This window comes from Hyposmocoma kahamanoa, unplaced genomic scaffold (assembly GCF_003589595.1).
Source record: "Hyposmocoma kahamanoa isolate Upper Pololo Valley unplaced genomic scaffold, ASM358959v1 94, whole genome shotgun sequence".
NCBI classification, from domain to species: domain Eukaryota; kingdom Metazoa; phylum Arthropoda; class Insecta; order Lepidoptera; family Cosmopterigidae; genus Hyposmocoma; species Hyposmocoma kahamanoa.
The window spans coordinates 6,979,479-6,996,574 of record NW_020654878.1 but is presented as its reverse complement, the minus strand read 5'-3'; the positions used below and the strand labels follow the sequence as shown (position 1 = coordinate 6,996,574).

The 17,096-nt window shown below is 36.1% G+C and overlaps 2 protein-coding genes across 3 annotated transcripts; one reads left to right on the top strand and one right to left on the bottom strand.

Annotated features, from left to right (window-relative positions):
• Window positions 1-806: 806 nt before the first annotated feature.
• Window positions 807-2,069, top strand: LOC113237795 (60S ribosomal protein L15). The gene is made up of 4 exons (XM_026474459.1): window positions 807-1,003; window positions 1,095-1,231; window positions 1,472-1,582; window positions 1,784-2,069. Exons 1-4 carry the CDS (start codon window positions 832-834, stop codon window positions 1,976-1,978), a joined length of 615 nt encoding a protein of 204 aa, XP_026330244.1. The 5' UTR covers window positions 807-831; the 3' UTR covers window positions 1,979-2,069.
• Window positions 2,070-4,809: 2,740 nt separating this feature from the next.
• LOC113237768 (transmembrane and ubiquitin-like domain-containing protein 1) lies at window positions 4,810-16,584 on the bottom strand. 2 transcript variants are annotated; one of them, XM_026474408.1, is made up of 9 exons: window positions 16,475-16,584; window positions 14,901-15,090; window positions 13,497-13,556; window positions 11,806-11,946; window positions 10,576-10,743; window positions 10,023-10,254; window positions 9,366-9,525; window positions 7,515-7,654; window positions 4,810-6,289 (listed from the first exon to the last, which is right to left on the bottom strand). In XM_026474408.1, the coding sequence occupies exons 2-9, from the start codon at window positions 15,073-15,075 to the stop codon at window positions 6,124-6,126; spliced, it is 1,242 nt and encodes a 413-aa protein (XP_026330193.1). In that variant the 5' UTR covers window positions 15,076-15,090; window positions 16,475-16,584; the 3' UTR covers window positions 4,810-6,123. The 2 variants fall into 2 exon arrangements, with proteins under 2 accessions (XP_026330193.1, XP_026330194.1); XM_026474409.1 differs by lacking the exon at window positions 11,806-11,946.
• Window positions 16,585-17,096: the final 512 nt, after the last annotated feature.

The window sequence follows — 17,096 nt, the reverse complement described above, 5'->3', positions numbered from 1 at the left end:
TTAATTCTAAGCCTGACGAGGAAATGCTGAAAAGATCAAGTCAATCAGAAATTATTTCCGTTGAGTAATTTTCCGAAAAGTTTCAAATAATGGAAATACTCGAAAAATTTTAAAAATTGGAAGAATGCGATGTCTGTGGAATACGTAGCCAACTCTGTATGGAAGAATATAAATTTCAAAGGCTCGTATTATGTTCTACGCTATAAACTTGTATTAGATAAAAGCCACGGAAAATTATTAATATGATTTCACAACGAAAAAAACCTTTTTACTGGCTCCATCATTTTCATTCAGTACCTTCAACTTTTGACAGATTTCAACGTGAAATGTGGAAAATTAAAGGAAAAATATTCGGAAAATTATTTATTTTTCTGAAAAATATGTTTATTTTCTAACAAATGGACATTTTTCCATGACCCAACACTAGGATCTAATGTATTTTTGAGCACAATAGCCGTCGACCATCGGCAACCAAAGATAATTTAAGCACTGACGGCAACATTGGTTGGCAGTACTGTTTCGTGTCAAGTTCATTTGACAGATTTTCTTTTCCGGTTTACTTGTGGAGTACGCGAGACGTATGTAGATTTCAAATCTATAAAAATTATAGCTATCTTTATAATTAAGAGTAGTTACTTGTGAAATAAATCTTGTAATAAGCGTATAGCACTTAATTGTCAGTATATTTTTCTATTTGAGTTCAAACTTTAATTACAGCGGCATGTTATTCGTGATGGGTCTCAAGTTGCTCTATTTGTGGCCAGACCGATGATGTGACTTCTGATCAATGTATGTTGATTTTGTTACTAGGTCTGCCACAGGCTTTCCAAGATGGGCGCGTACAGATATATTCAAGAGTTATACCGCAAAAAACTAAGTGACGTTATGCGTTTTCTTTTGCGTGTGAGGGTATGGCAGTATCGCCAGTTGACCCGTATGCATCGCGCTCCCAGGCCGACTAGGCCAGACAAGGCTAGGAGGCTCGGATTCCGCGCAAAGCAAGGTAAATATTGCTTAATTCACTATTGTGTTAACCTAACCTATAAGATCGACATCACACGATGTATAATATGCACACGTGGTATCTGTTTCAGGCTACGTTGTTTTCAGAATCCGTGTGCGCCGCGGTGGCCGCAAGCGCCCAGTAGCCAAGGGCGCAACCTATGGCAAACCCAAGAGCCATGGTGTCAACCAGCTGAAACCTACACGCAACCTGCAGTCCATTGCTGAAGTAAGTTTGGACATTAACTTTAATCACCTAATAGCAGTTAGGATTGGAAACATCACTGTTCTATTCGGATGACACACCTATAGGTATAGTGTCTTAATTTTTCTTTTCACAAGTTTTTTTTTTAATTGAGTTCTATAAAGATTTCTTAAATTCTTAAAAGTTGTTATGAGCATGCAAGACATACACTGGAAATTATTAGCTTAAAATCATTGATTCTAATATGTTTTTTAATTTTTCTAGGAACGAGTTGGTCGCCGTTGTGGAGGCCTCAGAGTGCTGAACTCATACTGGGTCGCCCAGGACTCTTCCTATAAATATTTTGAAGTCATTCTTGTTGATCCTTCTCACAAGGTAATTATGCATTTTCTCAGCATAATTTGCAACTTATTAAACTTGTTTAGGTTTGTAAATGATGAACTTTTTATGTCATGCACCAATCTGAGTGTTTGTGCTGAACAATCACCTACCAATTTTTCTGATAAAATAAATAACCATCACATTTCTAATTTCATGCCCATGCGGCTCTTAATATTTAATGTTCGTTTTCTTCAGGCCATCCGCAGGGATCCCAAGATCAACTGGATAGTGAACGCTGTGCACAAGCATCGCGAGATGCGTGGTCTGACATCGGCCGGCCGCAGTTCGCGTGGTCTTGGCAAGGGTCACCGCTACTCACAAACCAAGGGAGGCTCTCGTCGCGCTGCCTGGATCCGCCGCAATACATTGCAACTGCGCCGCAAGCGATAGACACTTACTTCATCAACCCAGTGACTTTCTATTTGCTTTACTTGATTGTCAGATGGAAAGCCAGTGGATTTTAATTAAACATGATCCCAAATTTATTCTATTATTTAATATCTTATATGAAATCCCTTCTTTTGGAATTGCAATGTAAGTACTGTAAAGTACCTCAGTATTTGTGTGTTTTGATTATAATTGATTTAAACTGCGATGATTTTTACAGGTGCTGTTCTAGATAGCAGGTCCTTATTAAGGTGATTACACAATGTGTTTATTTCATATTAAGTAAATCAATTATTTTAACATGATGATACAATGCTTTATGAAATGCGCAACCCTGATTACCACGCATTTAAAACTTCCTTGGATGGCTGAACAATTTGCACTAAGCTTAGAATGTACAAAATTTATCAAAAATATCTTCAATTCTATTCTCATTGTTAACAGAATATCACTTTGGCACCTTCATGCAGTGTACTTCAAAGTCAAAGGTAAATTTCATGTTAGTTTCTTTATAACGTTAATCCAAATTCTTTTGCATACACTTGTTAACACAATTTCATATTAATGAGAACTTGAATTTGGATAAATTAAGTCTTGTCTAGGTGAGGTGGTTGATACTTCAATTTTCGACTTATCCTCAATCCGGCAAGACACATTTTATGAAAATTTGATGTTGTGTGCAATAGCCTGTTATATCATTACTTTAATTAGTCCTTTTTTTCTTTTACAGGTAAACATCAGTGGCATTTTGAAACAGAAGTGTAGGTACATTGTATATTATGATTATGACTAAACAAATATACTAATACGCTAACTTTTAAATATTAGTTTTTTGTAAACCAGATAGATCCCAACAGGTACCTCATACCTCACCTTTTGCAGGCGTTTTATTTTTTTTTAAATAAGTTTATAGAAGCTTCCTAAAATAATGAAAAAAAACTATGTTTAGGTACAAATTGGGTAGTAAATAGTTATATAAAAAAAGTAAATTATATACTGCTAGAACCACGGAAAACTTAAAGTGATTCAGCCAACCTGAAGTTGGGAATGACTGGCCACTTTTATTTCCGTTAGCGTAAACGTAGAAAAAATGTCAATAAAGGTACTAAATGGTAGGAAATAGGGGTTTATTCCCAGATGTCACCACTGGCTTTGTTCCCGCTAGCAACAACAGATCTTTTTATCCTGTTTGTCGCTACCTGGTAACATATGCGATTTTTTTTCCGTTTGTCGCCAGTAGAAATCACCACTGGCAACAGCTGGGATTTGTTTATCCCGTTTGTCACCACCTAGTAACATACGAGATTTTTTTTCCATTTGTCGCTAGTGGGAATAAATCCAATGGTGACGACTGGGAATAAGCGGAAATAGATAGTAAAATAATGAGTAGTTTGATTTGTATATCTCGTTTGGTCAAGCCATCCTGACGGACACGACTGAATGACTTTACAGGATTAGTTACGGTCACACCGAAATAAAGCTCTCTTAATTAAATCTAAACAGGTACAGTCAAGAGCACGTCAAGCTTTTAACACTGGACCGTTCTTATCGTAAGCGGCATAGAGTTTGATTTCAATCCCAAGTGTCATAGAGTTTGATTTCAATCCCAAGTGTTTAGCTTGACGTGCTCTTGACGCTATACCACACACACCTATAATATCCATATTTTAACAAATCGAAGCAGTGTTGGCGCAGTTGCGGGGGTCTTGTTTTTGTGGTACCGGCAAGTACGATTTTCTGTGTTGTAAATAGCATTATCATTGGCGCAAAATTAAAACATTTTTGTAATTTTAAATAAAAGCAAAATATAATTTCAGAATTTTAATAACTCTATAACCTTAAAAAGTAAATAACAATGAAAATAGTTTATTAGCGTAGAAATTAATTATTTGTTAAATATGATCAATGACAAAAATTTTGAAAGCCATCTTGCTAGACTCAATCATACTAGTTACAGAAAAAGAAGTAATAATGACAATTCTTAACTTAGCATTGGTATGTTGAGATGTTTGATAGAAACTTGAAATATCCGCGCTTACGTCTAAATAAATATAAAACATCGTAAAACTAATTTATTTACATCTTTACTGAGACCATGAAACTCAACACACTAAGAAATGGTATTTCTCTGGGTGGATGGGTTCGCTGTATTAAAGTCTCGCCTTGTTGTCTTTGTGCAAGCTATATAACGTACAAATAAAATAAATATTAAACTTCAGATCAACTGTCCAAGCCTAAGCATCACAAGATATCTATATTACAATCAGACTATCACATATTCTCTCTACGTTACGTTCAGCCAATTTCACTAATAGATGCATAGGATACATTTCTTTTATATGCTTCACTCGCCTACTTAATTTCCGAATATTGAACAGTACTAAAATTATATAAGATTATCAGTATGTATTCTTGCTACAAATTTTGGTATGAATCGAGCGGCTTTATACTAAAAACATACATTCGGCTATCTTCTTTGTTTGCTAGTTTTTAGAAGTACCAGTAAAGTTAAAACTGCTATGTATTTGCCGCTCTTACGTCATACCTTTAGCTATAGAAGCCAACGCAAATGCTAACGTAAGAATTTTTCTTCTATACAGTAGATCGCTTATATTGGTTAACTACACATTGATAGCATTTTCATGCCTAATATACGACAAATATTTAATACATTTTTTTTTCTAATCATTAAGTGACGGGACATGATTCATAACAGTTGCAGTGTCACTTTGAGCTTTAAATCGCAAAGATCTGAGGCGCACTGCCACTGCGCCCCTCACCCTGAGACATAAGTTGACCAGTCCCATTTGCCTGTAATTTCTCCAACACCCTTACCCTTCAAAACTGGAACACAGTAATACTGACATTACTGCTTGGTGGCAGAAATAGGTAAGGTGACAGTACCATCCTGGATGAACTCTTTCACAAGGAGCTCTACTGCTACATTTAAACACTTTAGATTATGTTAGCACCCACGTTGGCTCAGCTTATCATTATACATATCGAATGAAGGGGTTTGTAATTTTGCCTCGACATATCAAACATGACTTTGGCATTGATTACATTTTAACTGATTATACTAACAAATCCCTTAGCTGTTTCAATATAGAGTCGGTTACTTAACCTGTCAATCTATCACTGACGACGTAGTGTTCGAAAGAAAAGTTAAACCATAATCTACCAAAGTTGAACTGTAAAATGCTGTGTTTATCAACAAATAGTATAACGTAACATCACGTTGGGAAATTATATGTTTAAATACAGTACTTCCCCGCTCCCCTTGGGGAGATACAGGAGTTCACGGGCAGCAATAGAACGACAAGGTCAGCAGTAAGTGGTCACTGATAATACCGCATGTATGAATATACAACTAATCGCCCTTTAGCCATCAAAGCGAAAAAGAAAAACTCGAAGGCAAAAAACAGTAGATCTCCACTTGATGTGAATGGCTTACACTGAAAAAATCTCACCAGTTATACTGGGTGGAAATTTAAGACAAGTCAGCAAGGGCAGCTTCAATAAGCCTTAACCTTTACTATTATTTATTTAAGTAGAGAAAACGGATCTAGAAGACTGTCTATGAATTTTCTTCATTTGGTTTTATCGGATTATGAAAAAAAAATGGTATAATCAGCAAATCAAAGACAATTTTTACGAATTTTTTGTAATGCCATTAGATCCTGTTTCTGGTAAGGATCAAAAGTCTAGGTATGAAATGTCAACAACTGCAAAAAACTAACATATTATTTTTGCTGACTGGTATCATTTCAAAATCTGTTAAAGCTAACTGAAATATTTTCCAACTTCATGGACAGTTTTCTAGGACCATTTTCCTGACGATCAAGGTATTGACGTGTTGACCCGTCCCAAACCATCCTGTAAATAACGACACGAATGAAAGTAACTAGCAATAATTTTGCCGAAAATGTGTCGTGCAATGCATTTATTACATCACAACATTACATTACGAATCAGTCGAACTATGTGAAGAAAATTTCGTCAAACTTGACATTTCAACACGATAATTCGTGTTGAAGATGTCAATTCACGAGCGGTTTTATATTTCTAGTCGGGATTTTTCAGGTATAATTCGTAAGTAACCGACTGCAAATGGCATTGTAGTAAACCTGTTGTCAGCCATAGCGAGTTTAGTTGTTAGGCACGGGCGGGTCCTGCGCAGGCACAGGGGCGGCACGGCGCTCGAAGTGGAATGTGTCCGACAGGTAGAGGCCGAAGATCGCCACGCTGTAGAATACCGTCAGGCCGAACAGGGCCACGCTGGCGCTCGCCGTGAACATGTTCGAGTATTCGCATCTGGGAACGACACCAATAACAAAAGTATTGCAAGCCACATGTTCACTGTCCCCAGAGGTTCATGACGTATATACGCAATGTGGGTAATGTATACAGATAAATAAATAAATATTAGACAACATCACATACGTTGCTCTAATCCCAAATAAGTAACCAAAGCACTTGTGTTATGGAAATCTGAAACAACGACGATACCACAAACACCCAGACCAACAATACAGAAAAGTTAGTTTTTTTTTTAATATAATATCAAGTGAAGGTAAGAAAAAGTCGTGCGCCTGATGGTAAGCTACACGCCTGTCCATAACAGTTGCAGTACCAATCAGAGCTTTAAATCGCAAAGATTTGAGCGGGACTGCCACTGTGCCCGTCACCTTGAGACGTCAGTTGACAAGTCTCATGTGCCTGTAATTTCGCCAGCACCCTTCTTACCCTTCGAAACCGGAACACAGTAATGCTGACATTACTGCTTTAGCGGCAGAAATAGGAAAGGTAAGGTAGTACTACCCTGGACGAACTCTTTCACAAGGAGCTCTTCTACTAATTTCTACATTGACCCGGTCGGGGATCGAACCCGGGACCTCAGATATGGCGATACCATGAAAACCGGTGTGCAAGCCAGTCGACCACGGAGGTCGACGTATACGAGTATGTATGTAGATTAAAAAAAATATTGATTTTAATTTATAAAGCTTATAAATGAACTAGTTTTAATCTTTTTGGATTTCCAAGTAATTTTATGACGTGTCAGCGTATATCTTACCATCAAAATATTATAATTTAATATAAAAATATATATGTAAAAATTGTTTACATGAATGTTCACAAGCAAGTAAACTATAACGCTTAAAGCGGAGAGTGTGCATTGGAATTTCCATTTCCCCTTTCCATCACCGGGGTAGGCTTGGGTTCTCCACCCCTATGCTGAGGATATTCCAAAGATTCGCACGAAGCGTTATGCTTCCACATTTATATGGCGAACGGCTACGGAGTGCAATTCACTGCCTGCAGACTTATTCGCTGAACGTTATAACTTGGGCCTTTTCAAGGCGAGAGTGAATAAACATTATTTAGGTGTGTATGTTCCATCGTCGACCTCATCGTTACTTTCCATCGGGTGAGATGGAGGTCAAATACGCACTTATAATTTATAAAAAAAAGCCAATAGAGTAGAAATAAAAATTACTATCTGTGTGGTAGGGAACTGCATTATGGTGTGACTAACCTGAAGAACCAGACGACGGTAAGGGCGACGGAGACCAAAGTCATGAGAATATTCTCGAGGTCCCAGGCGCGCTCGGGAGGGGCGCCCTCCGTGATCAGCTCGTGAGTCACTCCCATGCCCTCCTCCGGTCCGTTCTGCGGCTGCATATCACATTAACGTCGAATGGGGTAAACAGAAGTTAAATGGGCAATTTAAAAAAAATTGCTTTTGTAACACACAATCACATTATAAAACTAATAATAGTAAACTTTGCTATAATCATAATTTTGGTTTTCTAACTCCTGATTATAATTAGCCCAGAGGTTTCCAAACTTTCTTGTATCGTAGATTACGTGCAAATTTTTTCTGCTTTCTGTAGACCTACTTTTGTAATGGATTTTTTTACAAATTCATCAACTTCACATTGTGTTTTTGGCAGCTGACACAGTACTACTTACGCAAATTGATAAGTTTAACTGAATAGTGAACTGTATAAAAAACACATTAAGTTTTATACATTTATGTAACTGAATACAGCTTCAATATCTCGTTCTTCACTCTCGTGGATCCCCATTAGCGTCTCATGTGGTATATGAGACCTAATGGGGGTCCACGTAAGTAAAACGTAACGTAAACCTTGTAAATTGGAGAGGACCCTTGGGGGTTGATTTAGACCACTTTAGAAATCATCATATTACCTTTTGTTGCAATATTTTAAAGTTATTTACACGTTCCTTCAACAAATACTTCAAGACTTCCGATCACGAATCGAAGTTTGCACAGAACAGTAAAAACATTAGAAGTGCTTAGTGCACTTAGCACGTGTACCAAAAGTACGCGGAGTTCCACAAACTTGAGCTCAATCCGCCATTTTCGCTTGTACGTTATGGTCGTGCGAATTATCTCGCGTAAAACCTCGAATATCGTGGAAAAATGCCTCATTTTGCTACTTTCGAGTGCAAAAATGATAGTCGCACCTATTCATAGTCGTGTTTCATATCATCGTCATGTCTTATTTTATTTAATTTTAATAAATTTTCCATTGTCTTATTTACCGTAATACATTTCTTGTTATAAGAAACGAAAGTAATCCTTATAGCGCTGCAATATGGTCGATTTTTTTTCGGAGGACGTTAATAGACGTTAATAGCTTTATAATCGTTCGTCGTCTAACAGCGAATGCCGCTAGATGCAGAACATTGAATGAAATTTCAATATAAAATCAAAACGTCGTAACTTGCAATAATTAAACTTTCAATGATATTTTTTTATTGAGGGATTGATATGCCAACAGGGTAAAATTTGATTTAATATTAACAGTTGAGAATTTGTTACATCTTTCTGAATAAGAAACGACGACCAATCATCAAGATTTCATAGTGTTTAACATTATGATAATGTGAGTTTTGGCGACAGCTGTTTTGATAATAATCGAGGTTTAAGAATTAATTTTTTTTTCTTCCGTGGAAGTTTGTAAGGCATGATTTTTATCTGTGAGCCCCGAACGTGACCAAGTAGAAAGGGACCAAATGATTACAATATATATGTGGACCCAAGACAATGAAAGTGTTACACTAATTTACTTAAACTTGCACCTGTCATTAATACGGCCATTACATTATTATTTTAAATAACCCACTGATTTCTTGTAAGTTTTCAGTTTTAAGCTCAGGGAAGTGGCGATATTTTCCCAATACAAGCATTGTTGTACGAAATTGAGAAATATTTTTTATTTATTTATTATCTATCTATCTTATTTATTTATTTGATAATCACTGTCTTTAAAGAAAATACCTAAATACAAAAAAAAATACATGAACTTAACTTAATATACATTAATATAATACAATTAAAATCAAATTATAAATGTACCTGATTGTTCTGATTAGATTTGGGGTGCACAAGGCAATGTACGACGGCGCGGTGGTGCAGACCGCAGGCGCGTAAAGTGGCTGAGTCGTCCGCCAGAGGGCGCCCGTTGAAGATCAGCCTCACGCGGCATTCCGCTGACAGTTCCGTGGAAAAATGCCGCCTACGAACATATTTTAGTGGTATTCAAACAAGCATACTGTCAATACGGTCCACCTTATTGAAAGTGGTTACCATTGCTATTTACCAAGATATAAGTTCGAAGAGAAATATAGCATAGCAAGCAAGGCATAATGATTTAAAATCAGTCTCTACTCATTGAATCAAGGAAATAGGAATACTGCTTTGTTTCAGAAATATTTGGGGCTATACCAACGCACTAAGGTCCTGCACAGACAGAAAACTCTACCACTCATAGAGTAATTAAATATTTCAGTGCCAGACTATAACACCATTTACATGGATATGGTCAGCATGAATTCAATGATCAAACTAACCAAAAATATCCACACTTCTACAAGGTCCCACTTTCCTGTACAGGAATTGATTGTAAAATGTTTACCATATTGTAAAACTGAACTGAAATTCGTCTGGATTTAAAAAGTGATTTTTTATAAAATATCATTCTCACAATGCAGTTGCTTCACAAATAGCAATTACCATTTAAAATCCTTTAACATCTCGTCTAGGCTCCCCTCGACCTCCTTCAACGTATCGTTCAAGTACTTGAGCTTGATTAGAATCTTCCTTCGGTCCCCGTCTCCCTCTGCGTCGGCGCTGGTACCCTGCCCCGCGTCTGACGTCACAACATCATTTTCCTCCTTATCCGGCGAAGTGGATGAATTTTTACTTTCAGTTTTATCTTTTTCTGCTGATGATGATGTATTGGCTTCTGCAAAGTTCATCAAAGTTTTATTTTTGTGTCATATAAATTGCACCAAGATTACCATGAGTAGTCCATTTTTTTTGTTTTCGCTAAAACACACCAAACCAGGGTTTACATTAAACCTTACTTGTTTCACAAAGGTTTTATTTTCAACAATAGCTATTTTAAGAAACTAAAAGAGTATTTTCCTGAAAATTCTTTTTTGAAATAGCATTCTGTGAACAACTTTTAGGACTGAATTGATAGCAATTTAGCATCTCAGACATCGTCGTAGACATCTAAACCTTTTATGTGATCGTTTTTTCTTGCTTACCACTTACAACTTACCAATACTAGGTCGTGAGAACAAGTCACAGGTAGTGGGTACATCAGCCTCCATGGCGCTAACAATGCTGTCCATTTCACGAATCTGATCGTTACTGGCCGGTTCGGTCTCTTCTTGATTTTCGTTCTCCTCGTTTGGTGATTCTAACACCGTCTGGATGGTGTTTGGGGCTGCAACGTTTAGACTTATAATATGTAGAACTGGGTCACTGTCAAAGTGAATAAAGTTAAAAATCGGTTTTTCCGGGCCAAAGTGGTTGGATAAACAAACGAAAATAGACCTAAAAACTTTCCATCGTGGCCTCCTCATAATTCACTCATCCTTATGAAATTTAATTTTCATGACATTATTTTAAATTGTAATATTGGGACATGGATAAAACATTGTAAATTTCACCTAAGCTGCATACATTTTGAGTTTAATTTTTCAAACCCCTTGCCTGTACATAGCGGTTACCTTTTTCGCCCGCTCTTAAGTGCTAGTATTTGACCATTACAATAATAGGTTAAAACGCACTAAAACTACACAGCATCAGCAAAAAGTACTACAACTGCAACGGCACTGTGCGACACTTTGCAGCTATTTTTGGATCAATTGTTCGATCGCCCCCTTAACTTAATGAAGAAATTCGACGAAGAATTGATTGCCGAACTTTTACTGTGATGTTAAGTAGGTAAAAAGAAAATATCTGATTTCATATTGTTAATAATTCGCACTATGAAGGAGAGTATCATACTATATTCCCAATGCTTTTAGAAACCCAGATCGCTTTCAAATGAATTGGTTTGACATGGAATATTATTCTAAGGAAAGGATAATTCTATAAATTATATACCTCCACATTTTAAGATACACGTTTACACAGAACATTAGGAACAAAAAAAACTGATGGTTACGTATATTGTTTAGGTTCCAAATCATAATATTTATATCACCAGATCGCGACAAAAAATAATTTATTCATATATCTTCGTCGAACTCTATGATATCCTTCTGCACCGACTGCCGAACGCGAAGTGAGTCGATTATCTCGCTATATTGCATTAGCGGCAGCGGCGCTGCACGATGCGGTCATTTATTCTCCAAGAGGCAACTTGGCCGCTCCGGCTTTAAACGGTACTATAATATAATGTCTTTTTGAGACGGAACAAGAATGGAATTAACATTTGAAGTGCCGTGCCGTTCTGCTGTAGTGTAGTCGTAGTGCGTTTTAACTTTAAGATGTGACTCACAATCAATCCTCCTATAGAAATGCAGACGGTTGTTATCTAACATTGCCATATCAGCGTCCACGATGCTGTCCATCTCTTGGAGCGGTATCACGCGCGCGTGCTCTCTATGAGCCTCGTCTGTCGACTCACTTGCGTTGCCACCTTTTTTGTGGATAAGTAAACATTTTTATAAATATACTGAACGCCGCATGGGACTTCGTTTGAGCTCAATTTATTTTATTTAAGAAGTTTCATTATAAAATCAGCCTTAGAAAAGCCATTTCGCTACACTTTGACCTTTAAGAAACATTCATTATCTTTTCACTATCTATCAATATTAGTACAGATACTATTATCATAGTATATAAGACACATAATGGTAACTCTGTAAACGTAGCGCGGCTTGTATGTGTGCCTGCTCGCCGCGCGCCGTGCATGGACGCACACATTCGCATAAACTCGCGGTGCAATCGCGTTGCATAACACGGGTTGTCGCAGGCGCCATCCGTTATAGAATTGAAACGTTCGCCCGGTGTTTAAATGATATCAAATAGTAAACGTGTTTATTGTTGTTTGAACCAACGCGCCTCAAATTCAGAATTGTTTAGCATTTCATTTGTATTTCATAATAACATTCTCCCATAAAAAAGACACCAACCCGCAACTCTGGTATAAAAATATAATTACGTAAGTACTGTATAGGTTATTCCAGTACAACACGAGAATACTGTGATGGACACCTTAATTTTTTCAAATTATGTTTGCAATCTGTAGGTAAAACTTAAATTAATTATGTGACATCCCTACGTTCCGAACGAAGTGTAGACTTTTATACTATAGGTTTTTCAACACAGGAGCCTACGCCGCGCTAGATTTGAAATGAACTGAATTTCGGAAAGAACTCAAAATAATTACCTAATATAAAACAATATATTTTGTTGTTGTATGTTTAGTAATTAGTGTAATATCATACATCATATCACATTTTGATAGTGCACTACATCAAATCCTAACGTCCCGCTGGTGGGCAAGATTCCCCCTAAAGGGTTAATTTATCATAGTCTAATAATGTCTAGAATTAAATAAAAAGAACATGTGACCGACAGATACATAAATTTGTGGTCACAAAGTATATTTTTTAAATCATCATTTGAAATATAGAGTAAAGTTGAACGTGTAGTGTAGTGTATTCAAAATCTCTATATAGCTAAACTCACTATAGGCGATTACTTCACTAAAAACGATTGCAATTTTGATCAATGATAAAGAAAAACCATGCACTTCAAACAGCTTATCATAGAGTTCATGACGATTTATGAGAAACAGTTAATTGTTAGAATCAACCAATCTAGTTACTAAATTCACTGGCATGTTCTAAATTAGTTAATTAGAAGCAGTTCTAATCAGTAGTCAGACAATGTTATTACATACTGATGTAACAACATCTTTTCAGCAGTGGCAGTAGATTTATAACTTGTATTAAAGTTATACATTAGCAAAAATGGTGACGATCAAGTAGGATGTCTAAAATCTTAACTCTACATACAATAACTTTAAAGTTACAAAATAAATAGATGAGAATCTCCTTAGTGAATAAGTTTTAGGCAATCAACCACAACACTTAATTGAAAGTTATTTTGATATCATAATGCATCTTGCACTGTAGATAAATAGTAGAGTCATTAAATTTAAATTATCTATAGACCACATACCTATGATACCTGATGGAGAAGCTTGTATGTTTTGTGTACTTGTTATCATCAAATTGGACCCTGAAACAACACAATATGTTAAAAACAATGTAATTAGTAATCTTCATATTAGATGCTTCAATGAAATAGAATTGACCTCATTCATACCTTTGTTGACATTCACTGAATATAATTACAAAAAATATAATTTTTTTTTTTTTTTTTTTTTTTTTTATAATAACGCACACACTCAACATAGCCCCGCACTAGGGAAACCCTGTGTCGCGGGTGCCATGGACACACACGTAGACAACCACAAATTACACCCAAACTCACGAGAGAAATAAATGTAAGCCATACAAACATTTCTCCCGGCCTGGGAATCGAACCTGGGACCTCTGTGTGGCAGTCCGGCATGATAACCGTTCGACCACTGAGGCAGTCAAAATTACATGGAATTTGAGGTTGCAATTGTTTGATAAAATTGGTTAATTGTATTTTAGTTCAGAGAAGAGTTTGAAATGTGCCATAAACTCTATCAAAAGAACATAACAACAGCCTTACGTATTTTAGGAGTGGTACACAGGACACGACTAAACACTATGAGGTCACTTACTGAACTAATGCAATTTGAATGACTTTGGCTTGCAACTCATGCAACTGGTTATATCAATTTGAACAAATCAATTTATTGAGCTCATTGGCGCAATCGGCGCGAGAATTGCAACCCTCTAGAGATGATGAGCCACATCCGGGAGGAATTCTTCGTCAATTGAACATTCACTATCAATTTATGTGTGAATGATTCGGGTCACACACTTGAATATAGAAACTGCATCACATTGTTTATGCAAATACAGAGTAAATTTTTTTAAAGAACTGAGTATTTTCATTTATATAATTATTAAGATTATACATACATTTAAACCATATCTAAATATAATATGCATATACATAACACAGTTTTTGAGGATGCTTAACTGAAGACATTTTATGGTACTATTTTTAACAGAGTTCAAAAAAAGGAGGAGATTATAAATTCGACTGTGTGTTTTTTTGTATATATGTTACGCGATAACCGCATTTGTGAACCGATTTTGATGATTCTTTGTTTGTTGGAAAGAGAGTACCATGGATGTGGTCCCATTTAAATTTGAAGAAAATATTCCACCTCTAAGGGTGGCCAACAAGAGGATGAATGACTTTTGAGTTCGGTTTTTTTAGTACTCTGTACTGAAATTATGTTGATAGTGGTGTAAGTACCCTAGGAGAAATTGGAGCTGTGCACATAAGCCTTTAAAACCTACAAAAAAATTATTGAAAATGAAGTAATTATTTCTGACTTAGTGCCCTGGTATGTGCTGTTGCATGTCAATATAAAATGAGTAAGATTTTGAATAAATGCAGACAATATTAAAAACTCACTAGTTCTAATGCTGACAGTGACAGGATGATGAGCACGGGATCTCATAACAAGAACAGTCCTGTAGCGATCTGGGTTGGCATTAGTGGACCACCAAGCTAAGGCTGCTACCAGAATGATCAATACCACAGCTACAAATTGCACTACTTCATCACCCACACCTTCTATTAATGTCATTTTGTTATAGCAATCCTGAAATATTAATAAATATTAAATAGTATTATAGTAGTCTTATCAATATTAAAAATGTTGGGTTTTCAACACTTGAATAACCCATTTAATTTTCATTATAGCTGCAGTAGAGCTCCTTGTGAAAGAGTTCACCCAGAGAAGTACTGGCACCATACCTATTTCTGCCGTCAAGCAGTAATGTTAGCATTACTGCATTCCGGTTTAGAAGGGTAAGGGTGCTGATGAAATTGCAGGCACATGGGACTTGTCAACTTATGTCTCAGGGCACAGTGGCAGTGCCCCTCAGATCTTTGCGATTTAAAGCTCTAAGTGGCACTGGAACTGTTATGGACAGGTGTGTAGCTTACCATCAGGCACATGACTTGTTCCTCCCATCACTTGATATTATAAAAAGAATTTGAAATGCTTCTGGGTAGTCTGTGCTGGCAAGTACTTTTATACACTTTTTTTTATTGTTTTTCCTTATCAATGCCAAATGGATTTTTTTTGTGATTCAGATGATTGAGATTTTTGGACGTTACTATGAATAATAAAATTTATCCAACTTGAACAGAAAACGCTAATCTTCTTTAAAAATATTTTCAAATGCATGGATCTGAATACAAGGCGTCAAATACATTCAATGAGACTAAACAAAATTAGAATGGAAATCTTTTGGATTTATTGGTTTTTGTTCTGAAGCTCCTCAATTATTTATTTATTTCTTAGAAATAAGCCCAGGCACAAGTACAAAATTAACATACCATGGACATTAAACGAAAAATGTAGACACAATATCAATTCAATAAAAATTTAAAATGTAGACACAAGATATATAAAATATTTCTTCTGTTCAGACCTTTCACTGTAAGGATATATATTATATGTAACGGTCTTACAATAGAAGGCCTTATGCATTCAGAATAAACATCCCACAATTTTCCTGTTAAATGTTACATCCCAGAATTGATTTTAGGTGCATTCTATTCCATCAATGCTTAACCAAGCACAGAATGAAACTGCATACACAAGTTATAGCCTAAACTTTGCCTATTATAACAATTACAATTGCATGTTTGGTTAGATTGAAATAACGATCATACAGGTACTGAAATATTTAGAGAACTGTGTTAAAATACATTCATTTATTTGTCCAATCCTATGTATTTTATGGTTAATTAGCTTATCTAAGATCAGGCAGAATAAACTGAAGACGTCATGAACAGATTATATTGTGGTAAGCTAGTAGATAAACGTTGCAATGTAAATTTCGGATGGGCAAACCGAATATTCAAAAGCTTTACCGTCACAGCAATAGACAAACCTTTTTAATTATTCAAGGTCGTCAAAATAGATCCTAATAGGGCAGCAAGTCACACTTCACACCATTATTCCTACTACGTACCTATGAGAAGCTCAGCAGATGTTTACAAAAAACTCGATATTTTATCCACAAAATGAACCGACATCGCGCAATTTCAGTTAAACCTATCCTTCTCAAACTCGTCTCAACACCGAAACAATTGTTGCACGTTCACTTAAAATAATTAAACACTGTTTACAAACACAAATTCAATTTTTATTGAAATTTTCGTGAAATAGATACCCTTTTATCGACGAAAAAACACGACAAGAAGATGCAAAAGTGCAAAATTTTTTATCGCCATAAAAGTTTAAACTTTTGTTAACGTTTTTTGTTCATAGAGGAAATACGACAGAAATGGCGCTCTAAAATTAATATATCACTATCTTGTTCTCTCATATTTGCTGGTACGAAAATGATACTACACTATCGTCATAATTTTCAATGACAACAGGATAGCAATAACAGTTTTTCAAAAGTCAAAAAAAGACGGCAGAAAACGTTTGTAACATGCTGTTAATGTCTCTTTTAGTCTGAACGAAAAAAGGCACAACTGCTGTTTAAAGTACGCAAAGTTGTGCCTTTTTCCGTTAGGAGGGCGATAATGCTTTCATAGGCTGATGGCATATGTCAAAGCCGTTAAAATCCTACACAAAAAAGCCAA

Bases quoted from the DNA above. Each gene is read 5' to 3' on its own strand.
- LOC113237768 (XM_026474408.1), bottom strand. From the start codon at position 15,075: ATGACATTAATAGAAGGTGTGGGTGATGAAGTAGTGCAATTTGTAGCT. The intron at 13,557-14,900 runs GTGAGTTTTTAA...GTGTTGTTTCAG, and splicing joins CACTGTCAGCATTAGAACTA to GGTCCAATTTGATGATAACA. The intron at 9,526-10,022 runs GTAATTGCTATT...ATATGTTCGTAG, and splicing joins ATGTTAAAGGATTTTAAATG to GCGGCATTTTTCCACGGAAC.
- LOC113237795 (XM_026474459.1), top strand. From the start codon at position 832: ATGGGCGCGTACAGATATATTCAAGAGTTATACCGCAAAAAACTAAGT. The intron at 1,004-1,094 runs GTAAATATTGCT...TATCTGTTTCAG, and splicing joins CGGATTCCGCGCAAAGCAAG to GCTACGTTGTTTTCAGAATC. The intron at 1,232-1,471 runs GTAAGTTTGGAC...TAATTTTTCTAG, and splicing joins ACCTGCAGTCCATTGCTGAA to GAACGAGTTGGTCGCCGTTG.